This window comes from Corvus hawaiiensis, chromosome 6 (genome assembly GCF_020740725.1).
Source record: "Corvus hawaiiensis isolate bCorHaw1 chromosome 6, bCorHaw1.pri.cur, whole genome shotgun sequence".
NCBI lineage: Eukaryota > Metazoa > Chordata > Aves > Passeriformes > Corvidae > Corvus > Corvus hawaiiensis.
The window spans coordinates 14,238,931-14,262,658 of NC_063218.1; the positions used below are offsets into that span (position 1 = coordinate 14,238,931).

Consider the following 23,728-nt stretch of genomic DNA (forward strand, 5'->3'; position numbering starts at 1 on the left):
GGGTTTGTTTCTCTTTGGTTTCCTTGGTTTGTTTTATTCTTATTTCATTGATGTTTTTGAGGGGCTTGAGAGTCAAATACACTGAAACCGCAGTGAATTACATCTGTTTACACCAGCTAAATTTATTTCCAAATTCAGGTAAAACCAAATGCAATTTTTACACTCAAAAAGTAAGAGGGATGAGGAAATAAAACTGCTGCAAGCTTTTCTCCCTTCCATTCAGTAACACTTAGTAGCATGCATACTTGCAGTAGCTTTAGCCAGAGGATTACTCCAATTCATTTTCATTGTCCTCTCTTCACTAATTTTATTCATCAGTAGCCTGAGTCACATACAGATACAGAAAACAGATGATACTCTGAAGGCTGCTTTGCTATACTCAAAGCATAACACAAAAGCAATGTTCAGATAAAACAGATACACCAATTTTTACCTTATTCACTCAATCCAGGAGTGCTATTGAATAAATCTTGCAAGTGGTCTTTGGTCACTAGTCAGAGATAGCAGCTAATCTACAGTGTCAAGGGCAAATGAACAGTTGCTTAGATCTCCTGAGCATCTGCCTATTTAAAAGGATAGCCTTAAGCACACATTTTACTTAAACACCTACTTTAGCTTTGATTAATGCACAGTTTGCTCTTTTAAAGATAGATGGCTTGGATTGAATCTAGCTAAAATGTGTTAACTATCCTTACAAATTTTACAGGGCACAAAATGCTGTTTAATGCTGTTGAATGAAGCTGTAAATAATCAGAGATAAAAAAAAACCCCTTAGTTACAAGCCAACATCAGAGGAATGTAAATGCTTCTTAAAAAGTCAGTAATTTCATCATATTATAACCCCATATATGTGTATGGGCATTCAAATATAACAAAAGGGCTTCTCTGTGGAAGGATCAGTTTGTTTTTAAATAGCTCTAAAAGAGGACAATAGACTTGCCTTCTGGTGAAAAGGCCTGATGTTGGGTGTGAAGGAACATATTTACCGAATGCATTTCAGGTCATTTAACTAAAATGTCCTTAGGTGTGGCAAAGTAAATAAGGAAAAAGAATCACATGCGAATCTTCTGGGGTCAGGTAGCCCAAATACCAAGTACTTATTAGATTATTAGCAAACAAAAACCATCATTCAGACTGCAGGAGGTAGTCCTTACTGAACCGAGTACTCAGCTCTCTCACATGTTCTTGCAGGCTCAGAAACCTTTTTGCGATGCAGGCTGGAAGATTGGTCAGTGTTGAGTTAAAAATCTAGTTTGATAATTAAGACTTGGTCAGGTGCTTAGAAGTAAAATGAGCAAAATACAAAAGTCCTAGAAGACTTGGTAAGGAAAATAACCATTGACTGTAGTAGATACTTATAAATGGTAAAATAGAAGAGCTACAGCACGACAACAAGAGTACCATAAAAGTATTTTAAAGACATGCTGATACCAAAATGCAAAAAAATGCTATGTGTGTAATAAAAAAGACACTCTCTTCTGTAGGATGGACTTCAATCACACTGTGAAGATAGCCTAACCAAGATCTAAATTATGATATAAGGAGTAAGAGAATTTACACCACACTTCCCAAGTGTGCGTAAATTTACATAACAATCTGTTTACATAACAGACTACTTGAAGCCATCTAAAACACATAAATAATAATGTTTTCCCAAACATATGTATTAACCTACCCACTCTTCCCATCTTGCCATTCTTTCAGCCCTTTCCTCAGCTTCTTTACGCTCTTGTTCAGCTTTTTCTTGAGCTTCTTTGACAAGGCGTTCCTCAGCTGCTTGGCGCTCCAAAACCTCCTTTTCTTCATCTGTCAAACCATAATTCCGAGGTTCTCCAATTTCTTGGATGATCTTTGTTACAGTAAGTCTGTTCTCAGAATCTTCATATACAGCTACATCTTTTAAAAAATACAAGAGAGGACTCTTTCAAGGCTTTTGTCAACTATCAATTGTCAATTATTATGCAAGACCTAAAAATACATGGTATTCATATTGTTTGAATTTTCAAGTAAAAGATGTTGGTTTTGTTATAAATGAAATTGGTAATTCATGCTTGTGTACATAGATATATATATTAATTGTACAAATAAAAATGCTTAAGCCTAAACCCCAGGCCAGGGGATGGAGAAAATTTCACAAGCCTTGGCAGCAACAGAGAAGACAATAGGCCAGGAACTAATCAGCATACGAAAAAGTCTGTCTCAGGGTGGAGGTAGACCTTATCTGGAGCTATTAACACCACACCTGATGAAACTGATCAACATCTCAGAGTCGTTAAAGGAGTATCCCATTCCGAGAACTAAGAATAACTGTTCCAGGAATCAGAGATGGACAATTCATCATCCAAGACGGAAAATTCATCAGACCCAGGAAATGCTTTGTGCAGTCCAACTTCGGGACAAGAAAACATCATGAATATGCTAGATTGCGAGAAGAATAGAATTAATTCGGACTCTGCCCAAGAACTGTATAAAAAGGAACCAGCCGAAGCAGCACTGGTGAACTTGGGGATCTGACCTGATAGAGGTCGGATCTGTGTTCACCCAGCACCGATCCCGGGCTCGGTGCTGACCTTTTTCCGATCGTGGCTTTCTGTGTGACCGATCTTTCGGCCACGGAATATAATCTATTTCTTTATTAAAATTAATTTGGCTGAATTTTTTTACTTCGTTTTCAATTGCTTATAAATGTCAAATTTTTATTACACAGAATGAAGTTTTCTAAATCTAATTTTCTTTACCAGTTTAAGCTAAAATAATTTGCCTTTTTAAGATGATGTAAGGAAGAAACATTTTAAAATAATTTTTACAACTCTTGTTTATCAATTGCAGCTTGCCCAGGTTTTGAAACCCACATACCAACTATCAGAGATGTTACTGACATCAACCTTATGTCAACTCATCCAGATGCATAAAACCATCAGTTTTGTCCTTCTCTCCCCCCTGAATGCTACACAATAGGTTGTTGGGATTTGGCACAAACTCCAATATTTTCACTCATACAGATTTACAAATGCACAGACCTCTCTCTAGTCGATCTCTTACTGTATTATATTTATGAAACAAATTTGTAGCTTCATGTAGGAACATAAAGACTGAACAAGACCTTTTCTTTCATCTTATTCCTTCTATCTTTTAATTGCTGGAGGTTGCTTGCGCATTAAACTTGACAAGAAAGAAGAAAAAGTACAGAATAATGAAGACTTTCTCCAGGGCTCTGTAGTTTCTGTATGCATTCAGTGTGGGGAGGCAAAAACAGTACAGGAATGTACATGGAAAAGAGGAAAAGTGGGCATTTGAGGTAGAGAATACAGAGGTAAAGGGCTTATTCAGGGACAAGAAATGGAAGATGTAAAAGCACAGAAATGGTTAAGGAGAGCAAGCAGATGAAGGGAAAAAGAATTAGAATACAGAATTTAGATGAGAATCCAGTAGCCCATACTTCACAGTTCTTTAAGAAGTTATTTTGAAAGTCATCAGCAAAGCATTCTTCCCAATTCTTGCTGTTCACTGTTCAGGCAGAATCAGACTCTCAAACACTTAACACCATTTTCCCAAGATTTTAAGTGTTTGTGATTTGGACCTCAAGTCCAAACTCTGATCATTAACTGAGGAGGGAACATAATTCTACATGATAAAACTTACTTTACAGCTTCTTCTTTCAAAAACTCAGGAATTATATTCCTGAAGTATTCTGAATTAAAGGAATACATTTTCTATGGCAAGTGGTTCATCATTTCTACAAATTTAGCTGCACCTGGATATACAAATTACAATGAAAAACACTTTTCTAGTCATTTAAAGTATTGCTAAGAATGCTATCAACATTGAATTTGAGGTCTTAAAGACTACATTTTTTTCTTAGATGGCCACAGAAGAGTACAATGTACATATTACAGCAATCATAATTAACTACACTTATCCTTAGAAATGAATGCCTTTTAAATGAAAAAGGAAGCTATCACTGATGCTAATTGAGAGGAAAAATCACTGGAAAAGGAGTTCAAAAATTAAGGTCTTCAAAGGAAATTGCTGTTATAAGTGTAACATGCCTCTTTGTATACGATCTAACATGCCTGTGTCACCATCCCCAATTTGCAAATGAGAAAAACAAGACACAAGATAACCGACTTTCAGCCTTCATAAAGTGACTCGTCATAGCAAAATTGAGTTTCCAGAATCTTGAAGCCCACTCTGTTGTACTAATCATATTTCAGACTCAGAAAAAAAAATAATTAAAATGATACATAAAACCATATTGTTATGCTTTTCTAAATTTAAAGTGGAAGAAAACTTTTATTATTTTGAAATAATATTAAACAAATCAAGCATAATTTTTAACCCTTTCTTCAGAATATGACTGAGAAAGCAGTTGGGTCTCTGACTAAATCCAAAGCTACTTAATTCTATGCATCTGAAAATCCAGTTGGAACATTGACTAGAATGGAGGAGTATTGGCTGAGCTGAAGGATCCTCAGTGGTTACCTCTGTAATCTCTTCCTACAATTTTAGAGCAGAAGCAACACATCTACATACTTCAGTGGGTAACAACCAGGAATGTGAATATAGGTATAGACAGTTCTGAGACAAACAGGACCTAAAGATGATGCTCATTTGCACATGAGAATCAATGCTATACACTCAATGTGAAAATCATCTGGAACATCACAGCTGTGATACTGCAATAATTAAAATCAGTAGGCAAATTAATTTCTGTATTTGGAATGGGCTACAGTTTAACCTTTAGGCATAATTCTTAGCAGAAAACACTGCGATATTTTATCACAGAGTATACATTTTATAGTACCCGCCAAAATAAAACTCAGTCTTTGACAGTGCCACTAGTTGCATATCTAGAAGTGTATAAGCTAAGAATACGACCAATTGATGGCATCAGACCTTAATATTTACAATTTCATACATTTACTTTCCATAGTAGAATTTCCTCAATTCTAAAATATTTGTACTAATTCACTATTTTTTCCCACTGCTACACTTCCTAACAACGCATATATCTTATTATTTTCAAAATAATCTCTGTGACTGACAATAAATAAAAAACTTAGAAAATCAGTTATGACTAAGGGGATTGAACAATTAACTTTTCATATAATTAACTAATTCATCTCAAATAGACATTCCAAATATCAGCAGTTTGATTTTAGTTGCAGGGTTTTCGCCCTTCTTCTTTCTTTCCTCTCCCATCCCCCCAAACCCCCACCTTTTCTTTAGAATGCTGTCACTCTGATCTCACTGGCTTTCAATAATCAGATTATAGTAATCTTCTCAAGATTTCCCAGTGATCACAATTTTCTAGAGAGTATGTAGGGAAGACAAATTTTCTCGCATACAGGTATAGTGCAAAACAGATTTAGTCCCAGACATCCACCTTTAATTTCTAATAATTTTCTTAAATGCTTCTTTATTTACAGATTACCCACATGTTGTCCTGGTGTTGCAAAATGTGGAAAATGTAAAAATTTTCTTAAGAAATTATGTTCTTTTATGTTTCATCTTCATATACTTTCAAGGTTGATCAACAAGAAGGCAGATTTAAACCATGAAACAGACAGCAAGCTCTAAATGATGTCCAGGTGTTAGAGAAACAAATTACTTCTTGGTAGAATTACCTTGTTAAGGTTTAGGGCTGGACAAGATTCAATGATCTCAGACCAATGGGCCATTAACAAAGCTCAGGAAGAAGGATGTACCACTGATAGTGGACACAAGGAGTGCAGAATTTACAGGTCATAAGGACATTTGGCAGAATGCCCAAGATAAGGAAGACACTAATAAAGCCAACTCAGAAATTGCGCTGAAATCAGCTCCAACTGGGTAAAAGGTACTGCCAGCAGTGAGGAAATCACAACCACAGATGCAAGGACCACTGACTCAAGAAACCCACAGACCCAAAAGAAAAGAAAGACTGAGCATGGGAAGCAAGAGAGTCATTATCTAATAGAAGGTAGAATACTAATTAATAAGAGAACTATGTAACTTTTAGCCAATAAACACTAATTCCTTTGCTTGCTAGAATAGTGAAAAGTTTTGATAGTAGTGGTGTTTCTTTCATTTGTGGAGTACCACCAAGCACAGAGGCTTGCACAATTCTGAAATAAATAATCAGTGCCTCTCTTCAGAGTGTAATTATTAGCTTGTTGCCCACCAAGTAACGAACCTGAATTTTGTGGACAACAGTAGCATCTGAGGATAAGACTAAAGAAAAAAATATAAGGAACCATAATATTTAAGTCCATGAAAATGTACTCATACCTATTGGAAAGGATGCCAGTGCAGAGATCTGTAACCTAAGTCATAAAATTATTTTAATAATTAACCCTACGAAAATGGACAACTAAACCCCCAATTTTTAGAAACAGGTTAACTGTAAAAGAACAATTTTTGCAGGTATATAATTAAATGCTTGTTGTATATGTATTCTGCAATGTTAATAAAAATATTATTTATATATGGACACTTACTATTTGATTTTTTGCAAGTGTTAAATTTGTAAGAACAAAATGTTTTTATGTCTACTAATTTTATTATTCCATACCAATAAACTGAGGATGTATTTCAAGTTCATCAAAATAGTTGAGAACTGTTGTATCATCGGTATTTAATTTGCGGAAGAGTTTCAGACTTTGCAGGAACTGGTCCTCAGTATAACGAGTTCCAGCAACGACGCTCTCTGGCAGATTTATTATTCTGTTTATAAGGAATTCATCAGATGCAGTCAAAGAAAAAATAAATTCTGTGAAGAAGAACATATTGTTTGAATAAATACAAAATTTCCGAAGGAATCAAGCAAAAACATCAGGATAAAGCAATTTCTACATAGATGAAAAACATTCTATTTTAATTCCCAGCATAACCGATGAATTACATTTTTATTCCATTAATAGCAGCTGTAATCACAACAAAGACAGCCTACTGTTGATATCAGCCAACAGTTGATGGCATTTTCACAAAAAAGCACAAACAAACAAACAACCCAGAAACTGAACCAAACCCTTCGTTTTAATTAAGAAAAACTTCTTCAACAAAAAGGTGATCAAGCATTGGAACAGGCTGTCTGGAGAAGTGATTGAGTCACCATGCCTGGAGGTATTTAAGAGATATGGAAATGTGCCACTTAAGGACATGATTTAATGGTGGACTTGGAAGTGCTGGGTTACTGGTTTGACTTGATGCTCTTAGTGGTCCTTTCCAACCTAAATGATTCTGTGACTAATTGTTCACTTTTAAATATGAAGGCAGCAGTGTGACATGAAATAGATTTTTTTTTTTGTTAAATTAAGTAGGAACAGATGGAGTGATATTTTAGACTTCTCGTTGGTGGCAGCAATATTTCCTCAGTTCATTTAATAAGAAAATAAAACTCCTTAGTTTATTTAAAAAGAAATCTATCAAACTTACCAGGTATGATTATTTTTTTAAATTTAGGCATTTTGCCTTTTGTTTCTTCTTCTTCTTCTTCATCATCTTCCACTAAAACAAAAGTAAGAAATTATTAACATTTTCATTTGAAGCAACAATATCACTATATTTTCTAAAAATGTGCCCAGTACAAACACACGTTTGCCTGTATCCAAATTATACTAATAATTGGAAATTAATCTAACCTTGACACCAGTTTAGAGAATTCAGTAATTCATGTTGCCAGCCACCACAGAATTCTACCTTGGGACACTAATAGTTGTTTGCCAAGACTATAAATGAATGTACATGCACACACAGTTTTTAAATATGTAGTATTTAAAAACTGCTGTCTTATCTTTGGCCTCTCCTCCTGCCAAATAAATTATTCTGGAAAAAACAGAGACAAGCCTCAGAACAGTGAGTAGAAATGTTTTACAACTCTATGGTTAAAATATTTTTTGCCACTAAGAGTCTGCTGTTATGACTAGTCAGTAAAACTGCCTGTAGAGCATCAGCTGAGCGTGACTATTTGCAGAACAGCATACTAAGCTGAACAAGACTGTTTTTTCTGTACCTTTAAACCTCATGTTGTAATTTAAACATGAAGATGATTCTTGGTCTTAATGTATGGACAGTGCTTGCTCACAATTTGAAATGTGTGTTGCAGAGCTTCTCTGAAGTCATATCTACTGCAGCTCATCTAATAAATCCACTCTAATTTGGCTCACAAAATACATATTGGTGCACTGGCTGGATCCTCTCAATCAGTAGCCCTTAAATATTATGAAGAAATTCTGCTTAGAGCTTGCTTAAGTGGAGTAGACCACCACTGAACAAGAAAGCATCCTCCATGTTTGTGCACTTACTTTTTACTTTACCAGGAAAGATAGTCTGAAAATTAACTTGTGTATAAATTAAATAAGGGCCATTACAGTCCTTACATTCTAATAACCACATGGAATCAACTTTGTTTTCCACTGCAGTCATTACAGTGCTGAGGCACTTCAAGTAGTATGGCACTGAGAACAGTAATGATAATGACAATATCAGCAGCCAGAAAAACAAAAGCAGCAACAAAACCAAGCCCAGCAGCACATACCTTTAAAAAGTTCCATTGCCTGTGCATAGGTCTCTGGGAACCCATCTAACACATATCCCTGATTCCTACATGGCATAGACATGAGCTTATCTGTCATAACTTTAATAAGATACTCATCACCTAGACGACCTAAGACAAAGAAGGTTAATAGGTACCTAGTTTATAGAAACAAGAGATCTGAAATTATTTTACTAACATTTTAATACATTTTAATACATTTTTCTTCTACTTAGACCATAAAAAGTTAAATATTTTGAGTTATTATTTGTATATTATTCAGTGTCAGTGATCTATGGAATGTTAAGGTGTAGATACAAAATAAAATTACATTTGTGTTTACAAGGATATAAATATTAGTAGTTTAATCATCTAAACATTATATTAGTTTTATTTCGAATAATACAATCAGATATCTGAAGCAGTAAAGAAATATTTATAGAAAAAATCATGGGAAAGCAATTTTCTGTTTTCATTTTACAGTAAGGCTTAAAGATTGTCTGGCAAAAAAGATGTGAGATAGGGTCTACAAGTTTCATTTTCAGAAAGGTTGAGATACGAATTTGTTTCTTAACTTGTCCTACATTGTAGAGAAAATATGTAGGAGGAAAAAGTGAGGTTTGCCATAGATCTCATTACTGAAGCTTCCAGGTGTGTAAGAAGTTCATTTCTTTGCAGATACACAAGATCCAAATCAGGTAAACCTTTAGCAATGCAGAATGCATTTTTAAGGGGGATCACTTTATACCGCTTGGAAAATGTTAAGCACTAAGACCAAAACTACATGGCATTATTCCCATATAGATGATAACTCTTCAGCAAGGGACTTTTTTTCAATCTGCAGACTTTAAAATTCTTTCCAGGCTTCCCTAAACAGTATTTACTTTTTAATGATGTATGAGGTTCTTAAATAACCCCCACAATTTCATATGAGCATTTTTTCTTACTAGAATACTTTTATTTTTGCAAGTTTGATAAAGATATATTTTACCAGCTTTTTACTTTATATTATATAAATTATGCTCTCTGCTCTGAGAAGAAAACATGACATTAACTAAAAAAATCTGAAGTAGAAAGATGAAAGTGCTACAATTAAAGAAGCACCAAAATATTTTTAAAAATATATCACTTTTAATATACAAGGTATATAGTTGCATTGGGTTTGTGTGGACAGGTTTTGTTAGCCAGGGGACCTACAGAAGTGGCTTCTCTGAGAAGCTGGTAGAAGCTTCCCCCATGTCTGACAGAGCCAATGCCAGATGGCTCCAAGATGGATCTGCTGCTGATCAAATTTAAGCCAATCTGTGATGATAGTAATGCGACTGTGACAAAACGTCTAGGTAGGGAAAAAGTCATTGCGCAGAAGTAAATGTGGCCAGAGAAGAGAGAAGTGAGAATCTGTGAGATGAACATCTCTGCAGACGCTCAGGTCAGCAAAGAAGCAGGGGGAGGAGGTGCTTCATGTGCCAAAGCAAAGATCCACCTGCAGCCCATGGTGCAGATCACGGTGAGCAGGCTGTCACCATGCAGCCCATGGGGGTCCAGGAGAGAGCTGAGATCCACCCACAGCCCATGGAGGAGGTGGATGTCCAAAAGAAGGTTGTGACCCCATGGGAAGCCCACCCTGGAGCAGGCTCCTGGCAGGACCTGTAGACCCATGAAGAGAGAAGCCCACTCTAGAGCAGGTTTGCTGGCTGGACTTGTGACCCCGTGGGGGACCCATGGTGAAGCAGCCTGTGCCTGAAGGACTGCATCCTATGGAAGGGACCCACACTGGAGCAGTTCATGGAGAACTGTAGTCCATGGGAAGGACTCACATTGGAGAAGTTTGTGGAGGACTGTCTCCTGTGTGAGGGACCCCACATTGGAGCAGGGAAAAGACTCCCCTCCCTGAGGAGGAAGCAGCAGCAGAAACAACATGTGATGAACTGACCATAAGCCCTATTCTCCATCTCCCTGTGCTGCTAGTGGGAGGTAAAGAATGATGAATAAAGTTAAATTCAGGAGAGAAGGGAGAGATGGGTGCTCTGATTTTGATTGGTAATACATTTAAGGAATTTCCCCAAGTCAGGTCTGTTTTGCCTATGACAGTACTCGGTTTGTGATCTCTCCCTGTCCTTATCTCAACTCGTAAACCTTTCATTATATTTCCTCTCCCTCGTCCAGTTGATTCTTGCTTTTAATAGGAAGTTAAAGCCTAGAGCACAAATTTATTTCCTGGTTTCCATTTGCATAGGGTTGCACTAGTTACCTGAATCTCATCTTAGTACATCATATTTCCTACCTTTATTCTGCTTCATGTTTTCTTTTATTCCATCTAATAACTCCTTTGCTTCTTCTATATTTTCATCCTCCTCCTCTACATCATCTTCTCCTTCTCCGTCTTCTCTCACATCGTCAGGTTCTTTAGCCACAATTTTCTCCTGATGACAAGAACAGAAATATGAATTGGCTCAGAAATTCCACAACCAAATTTATTTTATACACAGATGTAATAAAAGAAAAAAATAAAAAATTCCTTTCATGTATGCCCATGAACAGTGAGATACTGAGAAACTTTCATTCTCTAAAAATATTTCAGTGCAATCCCCAGAGATGATCAGTATGTTGAAAGATATTTCCATTCTAAAATAATGGGATTATAGGTAATTTTTAAATGCTGCCAAACATTTTTAAATCACAGAAATTAAAATAGGAATATTAGAAAACAGCAACACACCAGATCTGCAATTTTTTCAGAAATCACTTCATTTATCCTAACATAATGTAACTTGTAGTGTTTGCAGAGCTCCTCAGCAATGGTAGATTTGCCAGACCCGGGAGGACCATGAATGCAAACTTTGAGAGGCTGGAAAAAAGGATAAAGCTATAATGTTATTCAAACAGCATAGATGCTTTTATGTAAAAACAACAATCTTTTAAATATGGATAATATGAAACAGCAATTGTACTTAAAACTAAAAATACATTTTTGTTTTATTCATATATTTATTTCTTGCTGAATATCTTCTCTATCACCTACAGGTCTCGAGTAACATAGTTACTTAAATGTAGAAATTTACTGCTGGAGAAAGAGCATGCTTCTATTGAGTAGACTTACAGACCAATTTGTTGTGGCTAGTAATATTTGAATAATCCAAAGACATGAAACACAATCTCACAGATAGGATGCAGTGAATTTTGGAATGTCATAGCAGATATTCTACCATAGACATGCAATAGTTCTACTTCCCACTTGAGGTAGAGTTGCTGTCATCAAAATGATTATTTTTACCTCAAAAATTACAGATCCATCACAATCTTAAGTGATGTCTCATTTCAGCCTACCTAACCTGAGGATGAGTAAGTGTAATGAGGATTCCAGTATACACTTATTTAATATGTTATACAGTAAACTCAAAATCATACATAATTAAGTGCCTATCTTAATTCAGTAAATCTGACAGTACAGAATCTGCAATAGAGTAGTGACAGAGACAGTCTAGCTAGCCTTCCTTCTCCTTGCAACCTAGTATGTACAGATTTTTTTAGTTAGATGCATATGTACTTAGTTGCATCTAAGTTTAACTCAAATACAGACCTGATAATCCTTTGAGAGCTATGAAGGGACTTTCAATAAATAACTTTTAACAATAGTAGCTTCATCTGGTTTTATATGTCCTGAAATCTTATTCAAGGTTTGAACCAGATATAGACATGCTAAACACCTTTATTGTACCCATCAATACTTGAATGTAAACAAGCATTTTTCTGCACCTTTCAGTAACCTATACATTTGAATTCAGAGGTTATAAATATCAAGCTAACATAGGAAATAGTGAAGTTAGTTGCCCAGTAAATTACATAACAGAGCAGGGTAAAATGAAGGCTATATTGCACTTGAATATCCACACTCACTAAATATATAAAGGACGCAAAACACTCACCTAAGTATTGACTATTACAAAAAAAGCTTAAATAAAAGATACACTTATTGTATTTCTGAGGCAAAATATAACAAGAGCGCCATATACTGCAGAAAGAAACTAGCTTCAAAACAGCAGCTTTCCATCACGAAGCTAATTGGCATTTATAGAATATCAGTTTTAGGCATAAAGGAAATAAAACACAGTCATTATTTTTTAAATTTACATTGTCTCTTATTTAACTTCTTCAATTTAAGCTTTTATATTCACTTATTTTGCATCTATATCCATCTTCTATGTATTTTTACTTAATTAATTTAAGACTAGAGTTTATGTAACCATTTCTATTGAGGGAAAAGAGAGAAAGGCAATTTAAAGTAATATATACCAAAGCATTACCAGTAATCCTCGAGTTTGCTTGTATTCCATGACAACTTGCGCAATGTTCTCTACTAGTCCTGCCTCAGCAACCCACATAATGTTGAAATTCTCTTTCAGATAAGTAGGTTCCATTCGCAGGTTCACAAACAACATATCCAATTGCATTTGCTGAGGGAACAAAGCTACGTTTATTTACAGACTTGAGCTATGTGTGTTAAAAGAACAGCTGGAACAAGAGACTGGAATGGATGGGGAGAATAGAAAGAATTAAAGCATTGGGAAAGAAGGTTTGCATACAAAGAAAACAGATATTTTAAGATTTTTAAAAATACTAATTTTCAATGCATATTTGTATTTGAGTGTTCTCAGGATCTATTAGAATATGCAACACTGAACTTATTCTGTACAATGCAAAGTTTTCATGTTATTGCAAGCAATCACCTCTTTCATAAATTTATCAAGTACCATCTTAAAACTACCTGGGCTGTATTTTTTTTTATTTTTCCAACGAATAATTTATTCCAGACAAATAGATGAATACAACATAATTTATGCAGCACTGCATTATTAAGGCTTTTTTTGCTATTTTTATCATTTTGTGTAGGTTTTGTTAGAGTGCACCAGTATGCTAAGGGGAACAGTGACATCAGAGCTTCAGTGTTTTATTTTTTTTAAATCAGGCTGTAACTCTTCAAAATTCTCTATGCTGTGGTGGCTAGATTTGACTTTGTTTATTTTCCAAATTTAAACTCACTTTAAATATTTTTAGGCATATTTCAGGGTTAAATTTTTCTGGTGAAATAAAGAAAAAAGAAATTATATATTTAATTATGTTATACTTTTAAGTATAATATTATACTTTTAAGTATAATACTTTCTTGAAGTAATAAAAGAAAGAAAAGTACTGACTGTTAGCTCTTTGCTCAGGAATGCATTTTCTTTAGGAACCTTCTCAATTTTTCCTGGTCCAACATTTTTACTGATACACTATCAGAAAAACAAACAAACAAATAAACAAAAAACCCACACCAAAACCACTTCACAAATCAGATTCTTGGAAAAAAATTGAACAGGATTTCTGTGGATAAAATATGTGCTTTAAATTTTATGTGACACTGTACCTGGAAAATCAGGATACTGATTTGAAATAGATCTAAGAACAACATATTAACTTTAATGTTAGTATTAAATAGCTTTTGGTTGCTAAGTAACACTTCTTGCCTAGTACCTGCAATAAAAAAAAAACCAAAAAAACCAAAGAAACAACCCAAAACCACAGAAAAGTTTTATAAAGCTCTTAAATATATGTACAAATTCCTAGTGCTTAAGATCTGTTTGGAGACTTTTATTATTTCCCAGCGCTTTCACTTCAGGTTCCTGAGGTATTTAATTCCATTAACAATTGGGAAGGGTTTTCAGATCAATGCCACTGAAAACTCTCCATATATCATTTGCATTTCATCATTAGATAGAAACTGTTAGCTTCTATCTACTGCCTTTTAAAATAGATTTAAACCCCGCTATATCCATAAAATCATAAACATTTATCTAGACCATCAGATCAAATAATCCAGCATTCTGGCTTTGACGATGGATTGAAGCATGGAAAAGGCCTATGTGACACTCCTTCCAAACACTCATCTTCAACTATTTTCAACTGTAACTCTCAAGGTGTTTCTCTCCCACGCACCTTTCCAGTCTTCCCCTGGGCTGGTACAGCTCCCTGCCAAGACAGCTCTCTGTAGCACCCTTTCCAGTGGCAATTTCCTGTCCACGAAAACTGTCCACTTATTCCTGTCCTCTATTTCCCATTTCTAAACAGCCACATACTCCTGAAAGGACACCAACCACTCTCCTTGGGGTGCCTACCTGAACCAAAGCACAGGTTTCATCTTCTAGTGAGCTCCCTAACACACTGTTTCATTAAACTCTCTTTGATACAACCAAAAAGAATGGGCTCTCATATTTGGTCCTTATGTAACATTTGCTCAATCTACATGAGCAAGTGCCCTATGAGTTGACTCTCACTGTCACAGTGTATAGCTCACCAGTGTCATCCAAACTACTTCTAGACTTAATTTCAAAACTCTTGGAAAAACAAGATACCTACCACAAAATGAAGGGAAACACATGATAAAGACTGAGTATCTAATCACAGTACTGTGAATCCCATAATAATTCTCCATAACTTTCTTGGGTAAAAATTCTATTTAAGTTAATGATAATACTGCAAAAATTAATTTTGCAAGATCAAATAATGTATTTTTTTCAAAGGACAGAAGTCTTAGAGGATTTCAAAATAATCTTCCATGTAATTTACAACTCAAGATAATTCAGGAAGACCTAAGAACTTCTACTTCAGTAAAATGTATAGTTTTAAAACTTTACATATAGATATCTTAAAAAACAAAAAAGAAACTCAAATCTCTTATCAACTCTCTTACCTTTACTAATTCTTCAAGCGTGTGCATTGATGTATCTACTGCAAGTATATACTGAAACTCTGGCCTGTGGTCTGCTACATTTTGCAACACTCTGAAACATAGCAAGTACAGCCCGGGCTGGTACGTGGAGAAGCATCCCGGGCTTTCCTTGTTAAATGCATTCCAGAAACAGCACCAAGAGTCTGCAAATTCTTGCAGAACATTTCAGAGCATGACATTTTCATAAATATTTTACTTACTAAAGAAGCACAGATACACATTTTATTTGGAAAGAAGAATAAAAAGCTATGTCTGCAGAAGATACTATCTTACTCTGCTGCAGAGTCCAAAATCCATTTCCAGTTTTCTGCCAGTTAACTGGTATCACACTCTAGACTGAGCATGGCATGTTGTTTATTAAAAGCAAAACACCAGTGCAACAGTTAGATAAGGTTTCCAGAAGGCATATATACCTCTAAAGAAACTGAAGGCTCTCTTTGACTCACTTAAAAGGGCCCAAGAGTGACCTGAAACCAACCCACCCCATTTAAAAGTCTCAGTACTCTCTAGTGAATTTGGATTTGTTATCTAGCTAGGCATCAATTATTGCTCAGAGAATTTTTTTTTCCACTTACGCTGCTAAATCACAAATATGAATGGTTGGAATAATATTGTTTCCATCTCCAAACACAGGTATTGCAGGAGTCTCACCAAGCCAACACATCTGAAAATACAGAGAATAAAGTGAGAAAAAAGGTTACTTTCAACTATAGCTAAAAAAGGAACATTTGATTACCATGCAAATCTGTATATTCAAGATTTAAAGTTCAGTTTATTGAATAATTACTGGAACTGCAGTAAAGGAGACCACTCTTGAGAAATATTGATAGGCAGCCTAAAAAACAAGATTTTTTTTTAAAGACTATTCTTTAGTCTTGACAAATATTGCTTTGAACCACCCAAAAAACAAATGCTTGGGGGAAAAAAAAAAAAAAGAGACTGTAATTTTGAGAAGAAAGACATTTCCCTGGATTCCATTGATATGACAGACATGTTTTCACTGCAAAGTACATATGGAGATACTGTTCAAAAACCACAGAAATATCTAAGAAAAAATAGTGTCAAAAAAGAGAAAAACACTTCCACTGTGGCTAAAATATTTCAAAAGGATCAAATAAACAGTTCTGCTCATGAAAGCGTTAAGCTTATGATACCAAGGCTGCTAAAAATGGATTCAATTCCAGTGCAGTTTGGCCCTAGAAATTAAATGATCCTTCAAACATAGTTGGATGTCTACCTTAAAAAAGTAGTGAAAGAGTCCTTCCTCAGCTCCATATTGATGTCCTGAGGCAACAACATAAGTTGAAAACTTTTCTTTGTTCTATAAAGTGAAATCAGCAAGAAAGTTTTTATTGAAATCTGGTACTGCAATTGGGATACAGGCTTACATTGACTCTTGAATACATATGCACTAAATATACAAAATATACAAATGTGTATCATTTCCAAATTGTAACTAGATCAATTGTTGCATATCCTGTAGCTTCCTGAGTCATATTGTTATTACTTCCTTCAAAAAAAGCTGTCTGTCTACAGCTGTCTTCAAAAAAGAGATCTGTCTACATTTGAACAAAAATTATAAAATTTAAATAAAATTAAGAGTTAAAAAAGTAGGAAGCTAAGTAAATCAATTAAGTGAACAGGATAACTCATGCTTCTACTTTCTATTTTCAAGAAAAAATAACTCTGAAATTCATTGCAGCTATTTTTTCAATTGTATTATATTTGCATTTGGCTGCCTAAAGGAGTAGAAAATACTAGATTAATGATTTCACAATTTCTTAACTTTCATTTTAATGCACAATTTAAAAAAGAAAAAAAAAAAAATCTTTGGATTATTTAAATGTTTCCCTAACCACACATCGTGATTAACCCACATATTTTTCTCTGATCATTATTGTGTAATGTCATAAATTTGCCTGTCTGCTTGGACATAGATATTACTGTTTGTATCAATAGTGAGGATGTCTATACAGAAAAAAAAAAAAAAAAGATTTTTAAATCATCTGAAAGGAAATAAACTTTCAAGGAAGTCTTTTGAATTAGTCACTTTGAAATTTTTAAGATGACACAAAATTATTAAATAATTCTCATGCTGTAAAGATCCTAGGCATTATATATGTCCATCATACAATGTAAAAGAACCTGCTTTTATCAGCAGCAGGAATACATGTGCAGATTTGGGATCTACTTCTCTTGGGGGGGGGGGGGGGGGAGGGGAACAGGGGGGAAATGAACCTTTTGTTATCATCTATATCATATTTCAAAAACAGAAAAATAAGGCAGGTCTTAGCCAATTTTTGATAATATAAGCAAAGCTTCATATAACACTATGACAAGTTGCAAAGTCAGTGTGTTGTATCTATGCATTTTTATCTATAGACTTACAAAGTGAAACTTTGTTATAAAAACTACTTCAACTCACTTGAATTCAACAGCTTGTTATTAATTACGAGAAACACTAAGATTAGAAGACATTACAGATAGCAGAAGAGCTTTCATACAGTAAAGACAGCTGCCTGTTACAAACACTGTTAAGGCCACAGAAGGACTTTGCCATGAGCTAAACACAGAAGGGAGCTACAGGATAACACTAACTCCAGGCATGGCAGGGGCGAGATCTGGTTGGTACATCCTGGTTAATGCACCAGGACAAAAATTCCTGCTGTGGCAAACAGTGTAATGAAGCAGCTGCTCATAGGCATATCAGTGCTCAAAGATTACCCCTAGTTATGGGTCAGATGGTAACCACCACTGAATCACTGCAGCCCCCCTGAATATGCCTCCATGGATACCTGGAACTTGGACTGTAAAATAAGCCACCATGGGCGGCAAGTTGAGATAAGATAAAGGTGGTACTACTGTCTGGCTGTTATCCCAGGGGGACTTTATCAAAGCTTGGGGAGAAGAATGTTTTGCTGATAGTGACCACAAAGAATGCAGAATATACAGGCCACAAGGAAAGCCAGCTCAGCAAGTGTGCTGAGATCAGCTCTCACTGGGTAAAAGGTAATTGTGGCAGATTGTGACCATCAACTCATGGCCCACTGACCCAAGAAACCCATCAACTCAAAAGAAGAAAAAGACTGAGCATGGGACTAATTAGCATTAGAAGTGTGGGAATAATTTAACCAACAGATTAGGAGAACTATATAGCCAATGAACATTAATTCCTTTGTTTACTAAAATGTATAAATATGAAAAGTTTTGAACTACCTTGGGACCCCCATCACTGAGAAGCCCAGTATGAAGAAGGACGAACACGATGCCACTGGATCCCTGGGTGTTGACTGTCTTCTGCTTGATCTCTCTCCTCTGTTTTCTCTTTCTTTCTATCTCTCTACCTCACATTCATTGTTAAATAAAATCTGTATCATTGACTTCAGCATATGGTCTCATTTGCATCTTAATTTGGGCAGAGGCATCTCTCACTACTCTGGTCTTAACACACAGAGTTTGCTTGGGTAATACCATGACAGATACTATTTGTACCTAAGAGCAGCAGCTTCCAGGGTTGCTCTGGACAGACTGCAAACATGTCCCAGAAGACACGTAGTAATTTCCACCTCCTAGCAGGAAAAACCTGCCTCTTCTGATGCACAGGAGGTGCTATTTCTCATTTCCCTTAAAAAGAATGTAACACAGGATTTTCTTCCATGTACCTTGTGCTGACTCCTGCCTTGTGTGAAGACAAACCCTAGTTTGGCACAGAGCGCTGTATTTCACTGAAATACAAACCTCTAAAACAGGTTCAATTCCTCTAACAATACTTACTTAGTGTCGCAAGCTACCCATATGAGAAGGTACTACTTGAAGTTACTTGGCTATAGGTAATTTAAAAAATAAGGCAGTTCTTAGGCATGTTGCTGTTCCACTTGGCATGTTTAGTCCCGGATAAGGAATGTCACGTTCCCGTGTATAGTTCATTAAAGCCACTAGGTGTCACTTTCTAGCTGGGATCATCAGTTCCAGCTGTGGTTGTTTTACGCTTGTTTGCTTGCTTTGTTCTAATACATTGCTTGAAGCGAGAAAGAGGTCTAAAAGGATTCTGGAACTGTGATGTCACTGAGAACAGAGCTGGGGGATTAAGCGTTTATCTGCCTCTGGTAGGCAGATACTTCTTCAAGGATTCTGAATTTGGCAGAACTCTGGAGATTCCAACTTCTGAGAAAAGCAACGCAGCCTGAGTGCCCTGAATGCCACAAAGGTAAAAGCAAAAAATTGCTAGGGATAAAAAGCAAAGACTCTTGAACTCAACTCTCAATAAATTTAAATCAAAAAATAGGTGAGAGGTACACTAATACAGAGAGGTGAAATCTTGTTATAAGAAACAACTTCTATTAAATTGCACTCTGAACAGACAAGGCTTACAAAACCTTCTATTCTTGGTGCAAGAGCTTCTCTACCTGGCTGACAAGACTGATGAATCCTAGTGTGAGTTCTTTGCAGGGAATGATAACACTGTAATTTCTTCCACTGATGGCACGTTCCCTAGATATCACTGAATTTAGAAATAAGTAAGGACTGTAATCCAGAAGTCTCCAGCAGTCACAGGAAGCCAAAGCTGATTTCATGGGAAGAACAGATGCTTTGGAGCCTTCCTATTCCAAAGTGCTGACAGAAACTACCCAGGGGCAGTGATACCCATTGATGCTGTCACTGGAGATCTGGAGGAAAAGGGCTCCATTTGAAACGGTTACAGCAGGTAGGTATTGAAAACACTCAAGTCGCTTTATCATGTACTGCTTCTCTGTCTTCTCAACAGACGTTCAGCCTGACAAACACTTAGAAGCTAATTATATAAATACTTTTGGTATGCAGTGACTCAGTGCTTTGGACTAGTCAGAAAAATAGTCAGTAGTTCATCTGGATATTAGGCGGTGGCAGAAGTTAACACAGGCTTTGATGGATGCTGTTTAAAATTTTCATGTTTTTAACATCGCAAGTGTGAAACTAATCCCATGGTCTTATAAATCCATGTTAGCACAGAAATTGGTTAGAAAAACCAATTTACCACCAATTTTTCAAGCTGTAAACCAAATTTTTACTTGTATTCTGTACTGTTAGACCTATGGTAGAACAGAATATAATTTCTAGTGCTATTTTCTCAGCAGGGCATAAGATGGCACATGCATGCTCGAGTCAGAGAAAAGTTTCTTTTCATCCTGTTATTAGCCGGATAAATTTCTGCAATGGACATTGAATTATATTGATTATGGGAGACTCCTAACACAGAAAAAGAATGACCAAATGACACCTTCATCATCCGATGTATTTTGTTGTCTTCCTAACCTCCTCACTACTCCACCACTAATGACAACAGCTCACATTTTCCTGAATTGCAAGCTGGGCCACTGTTGGTATTTATTTAATAATAGTTCTTAAATACCAATAGAGGCATAGTCTGTTCTCTAGTAAGATTAATAGTCTAATCAGATCAAAGCAAGCAAAGCTGAAGGAGGGGATTTTAAAACACATAAAAAGTGATAACATATTTTAGCTATTCTGTGTCAGCTCTATGGCTGTGATTTTAAAGTGAATTATAGGGTGGAATAAAAGTCAAGAAGGCCTCTGCTCCAAGAGCACAAACTATCCAGGGACATGCTAGGTGTGGCCAGAACATCTTAGTACTTAAATGAGACATAATACAAACACAGCTTGGTAATACTTAAAGATGCTGGTTTTCTTTAGACCTGTACTAATATCCCATTCCTCTACAAGCTTTCTTCCTCAAATCTTTCCACACACAGACCTCAGCTTTGATTCCCCCTGGTAAAACCAAAGAAACTGTATTTTTTTAAGATAAGCATGACTTGCTACCTACCTAAGACAAAAAAAGGACAGAATTTGGGATTTATATTATGCATACACTTGGGTTTCAAAAGACATTATAGTATTCTCTGTACTACTACACTTTATTAATAATTTATATCATTGATATTTAAAAAGACAAGAACATACCCTTAAAACTTATTCGCATGGTCAATAATTTCCATTACAAAGATAAAGCTCTAAATAAGAAAACAAAACAACTTATTTTTATAAAAAAGTTCTCTACATACAGTTTTCCCAAGTTTCGCAATGTGTTTTTCAGCATTTATGTAATCCATAAAGCTAGGATGAGATTTTCTTTTGCGAAAATCTTCATCATTTAAAGGAGTCTCAGGATTTTCCTACAAAGAAAAAACTGTGACTGTTATATATTTCTTAAAACAGAACAATCTTTAAAGGTCTAGATGGTTAAAGTAAGTTCTTTAAAAGTGCTTTAAAATCTCTTTTGTGTTCAATTGAAACTCTTCAAGGTTCTGAATTTGATACTTGAGGTTCAACATTTTCAAAAATGTCATTAGTTCAATTTCAAATTTCACAGTAAAAGATTTTAAACTACTTTTTATATTTTAAAAAACATTAGTTTTTATTATCTATATCATTACACAAGGTTGAAAAACCCCATTTCTGTAACACTGAATTTGAGAATTGCAATAGTGTACTACAAAGTGCCCAACATGGCTCCTGAAAACACTTTACATATATCAAGATAAAGATGCATCTATTTTAATCACATATTTCATTAGATACGCAGTTAATGTGGGATTTTTTTAATGACTGAAAGACAGTGCATCCTGTGGTTAGCATTTGTCTTGCCTCTTGACCAAGCATCTCCTTATGTCTTTCTGTATCATTACAGCCCAATGCCTAAACTTTTCTGTCAGTGAATTATACTTAGCAATTTTGGCACTAAGTAGTGAATAAGGGTGAAAGAATCCTAAAAAGCGCCTCACTTTATTAGCTATCATTGAAGCACACACCTGAAATACATTGTGTATTTGAATGTAATGAATATTTTCCATTAAATGGCAACATTTGTTAAAAAAAAAAGTTTTGATACTACTTACAGGGTCAGGGGGTTTGGTATTTCCCCAGGTCATTATTGTTGAAACGAGGATGAATAACTTTTGTTTTGCAAAAGTCTCTATTTTCTTATGTAGGGCTGTTAAATGAAAGCAAGAATTTTGTTTTAAACTGTATTATTCAAACTGTATTTTTGCTTTTATATAAAGGTCCTGTATAGACATTTATATCAATATTCTATGTGATATATCTTTTTAAGCAAATACTCTTTGAGTTAATATCAAATAAAGATAATAAATCAGGAAAGATAACAAATAGAGAAATAATGGTAATAAAGAATCAAATTATTGGGAATTTACATAATCTCCACAGGGCTATATATCATGGGGAAAAAAATGCCCAACAAAACAATCTATACTAGGAAATGATTAATCTTTATTGACTGCTGAAATACTGAAAGAAAGTGAAAAAGTGTCGGTTTTTCATGATAGGGAAAAAAAAGCTACTGAATGTAAACAAATTTTATTTTAATATCAAGCAAAATAATGAATTTTTTGTTATGCAAATTATTCTCTTGTCTGAGTGTTCATACTATAAAGAGGAAAGCATAATTTAGTTTAGCTATCATATAAAGAATGATATTGCACTCTCACCATAAGAGGATTCCAGCTGCCTATTAGAATTTGGAAGTAACAATAAGGAGAAAGTTTCCAAATATTTTTTTATTGGACTTTTAAGAAAAATAATCTTAAAATAATTATATAAAATATTGAAACATTCTTTGAATATCACAGGAGCAAATTTTCTACCCACCTCCTGATGCAATAGATGCATGACAGTTATTTAGGGAAATTACTGCCTACACAGATGTGTCATTTAAAGAGTTGCACCATTCCATGTCAGCTTCTCTCCCTTCCGAATGTGACAGTGCATTCCACAGTTCCTTGCTATTTAACCAAACAATTTGTACAGCATTTCTCCATCAAGGAACCCATATTAAAGTGAACTATGAATCCCTGATCATTTCATTATACATTTATGTCAAATTTTGATGGCTGAATAGAAACCAAATTTCTGTTCAGGTATAGCTATACTAACCAGAAGCAGCCCACATTGCTTCCTCAATTTGGTGTACATCCTCGGTGATATTATATACAACAATTTCACACTCAAGCAAGTGACTTAAGAGTGCTTCTCGAGAAGAGACCTAAGGGAAAAACAGTTAGATTCTGTCATTAGAAAAAAAAAAAAAAAAAAAGATCCTTTTCAAGTTTAACTTCTGGATAGAATGTGGTCTTCTAACACTAGGATGTTGGAATTATTCATAAAATAGTTATCAAACTTTTATCTGTCAGATACAAGGAAGCTGATGAAATGTAAATTAAATGCTGAAGATTCTAATTTAGAGTACCCATTAACAGAGATCAAAAATATGGACTCTTAATGGTATTTTAGGATCCATATTTTTGGTGCATTTTTGAGTCTCAAAAGTATCTGTTACTTGTCCAGGTATTTTAAACAACTATCAGTTGGCAGAATGGAGAAGACATTAAAAAAATGTCCATTTCCTTGCAAGATAGCATCCTGTAATT

The 23,728-nt window shown here is 35.2% G+C and overlaps 1 protein-coding gene across 1 annotated transcript in view; it reads right to left on the minus strand.

The window, feature by feature from the left end:
- Positions 1-23,728, minus strand: part of AK7 (adenylate kinase 7) — a 29,015-nt gene that overhangs the window by 3,685 nt on the left and 1,602 nt on the right. The window contains exons 3-16 of the mRNA XM_048308328.1: positions 23,235-23,343; positions 22,181-22,275; positions 21,347-21,457; positions 16,522-16,605; positions 15,860-15,948; positions 15,246-15,336; positions 13,711-13,788; positions 12,820-12,969; positions 11,235-11,363; positions 10,800-10,938; positions 8,519-8,647; positions 7,417-7,488; positions 6,554-6,751; positions 1,676-1,896 (exon numbers count right to left, since the gene is read on the minus strand). Coding sequence (XP_048164285.1) covers positions 1,676-1,896; positions 6,554-6,751; positions 7,417-7,488; positions 8,519-8,647; positions 10,800-10,938; positions 11,235-11,363; positions 12,820-12,969; positions 13,711-13,788; positions 15,246-15,336; positions 15,860-15,948; positions 16,522-16,605; positions 21,347-21,457; positions 22,181-22,275; positions 23,235-23,343 — 1,695 coding nt within the window. The remainder of the gene's footprint in view (positions 1-1,675; positions 1,897-6,553; positions 6,752-7,416; positions 7,489-8,518; positions 8,648-10,799; positions 10,939-11,234; positions 11,364-12,819; positions 12,970-13,710; positions 13,789-15,245; positions 15,337-15,859; positions 15,949-16,521; positions 16,606-21,346; positions 21,458-22,180; positions 22,276-23,234; positions 23,344-23,728) is intronic.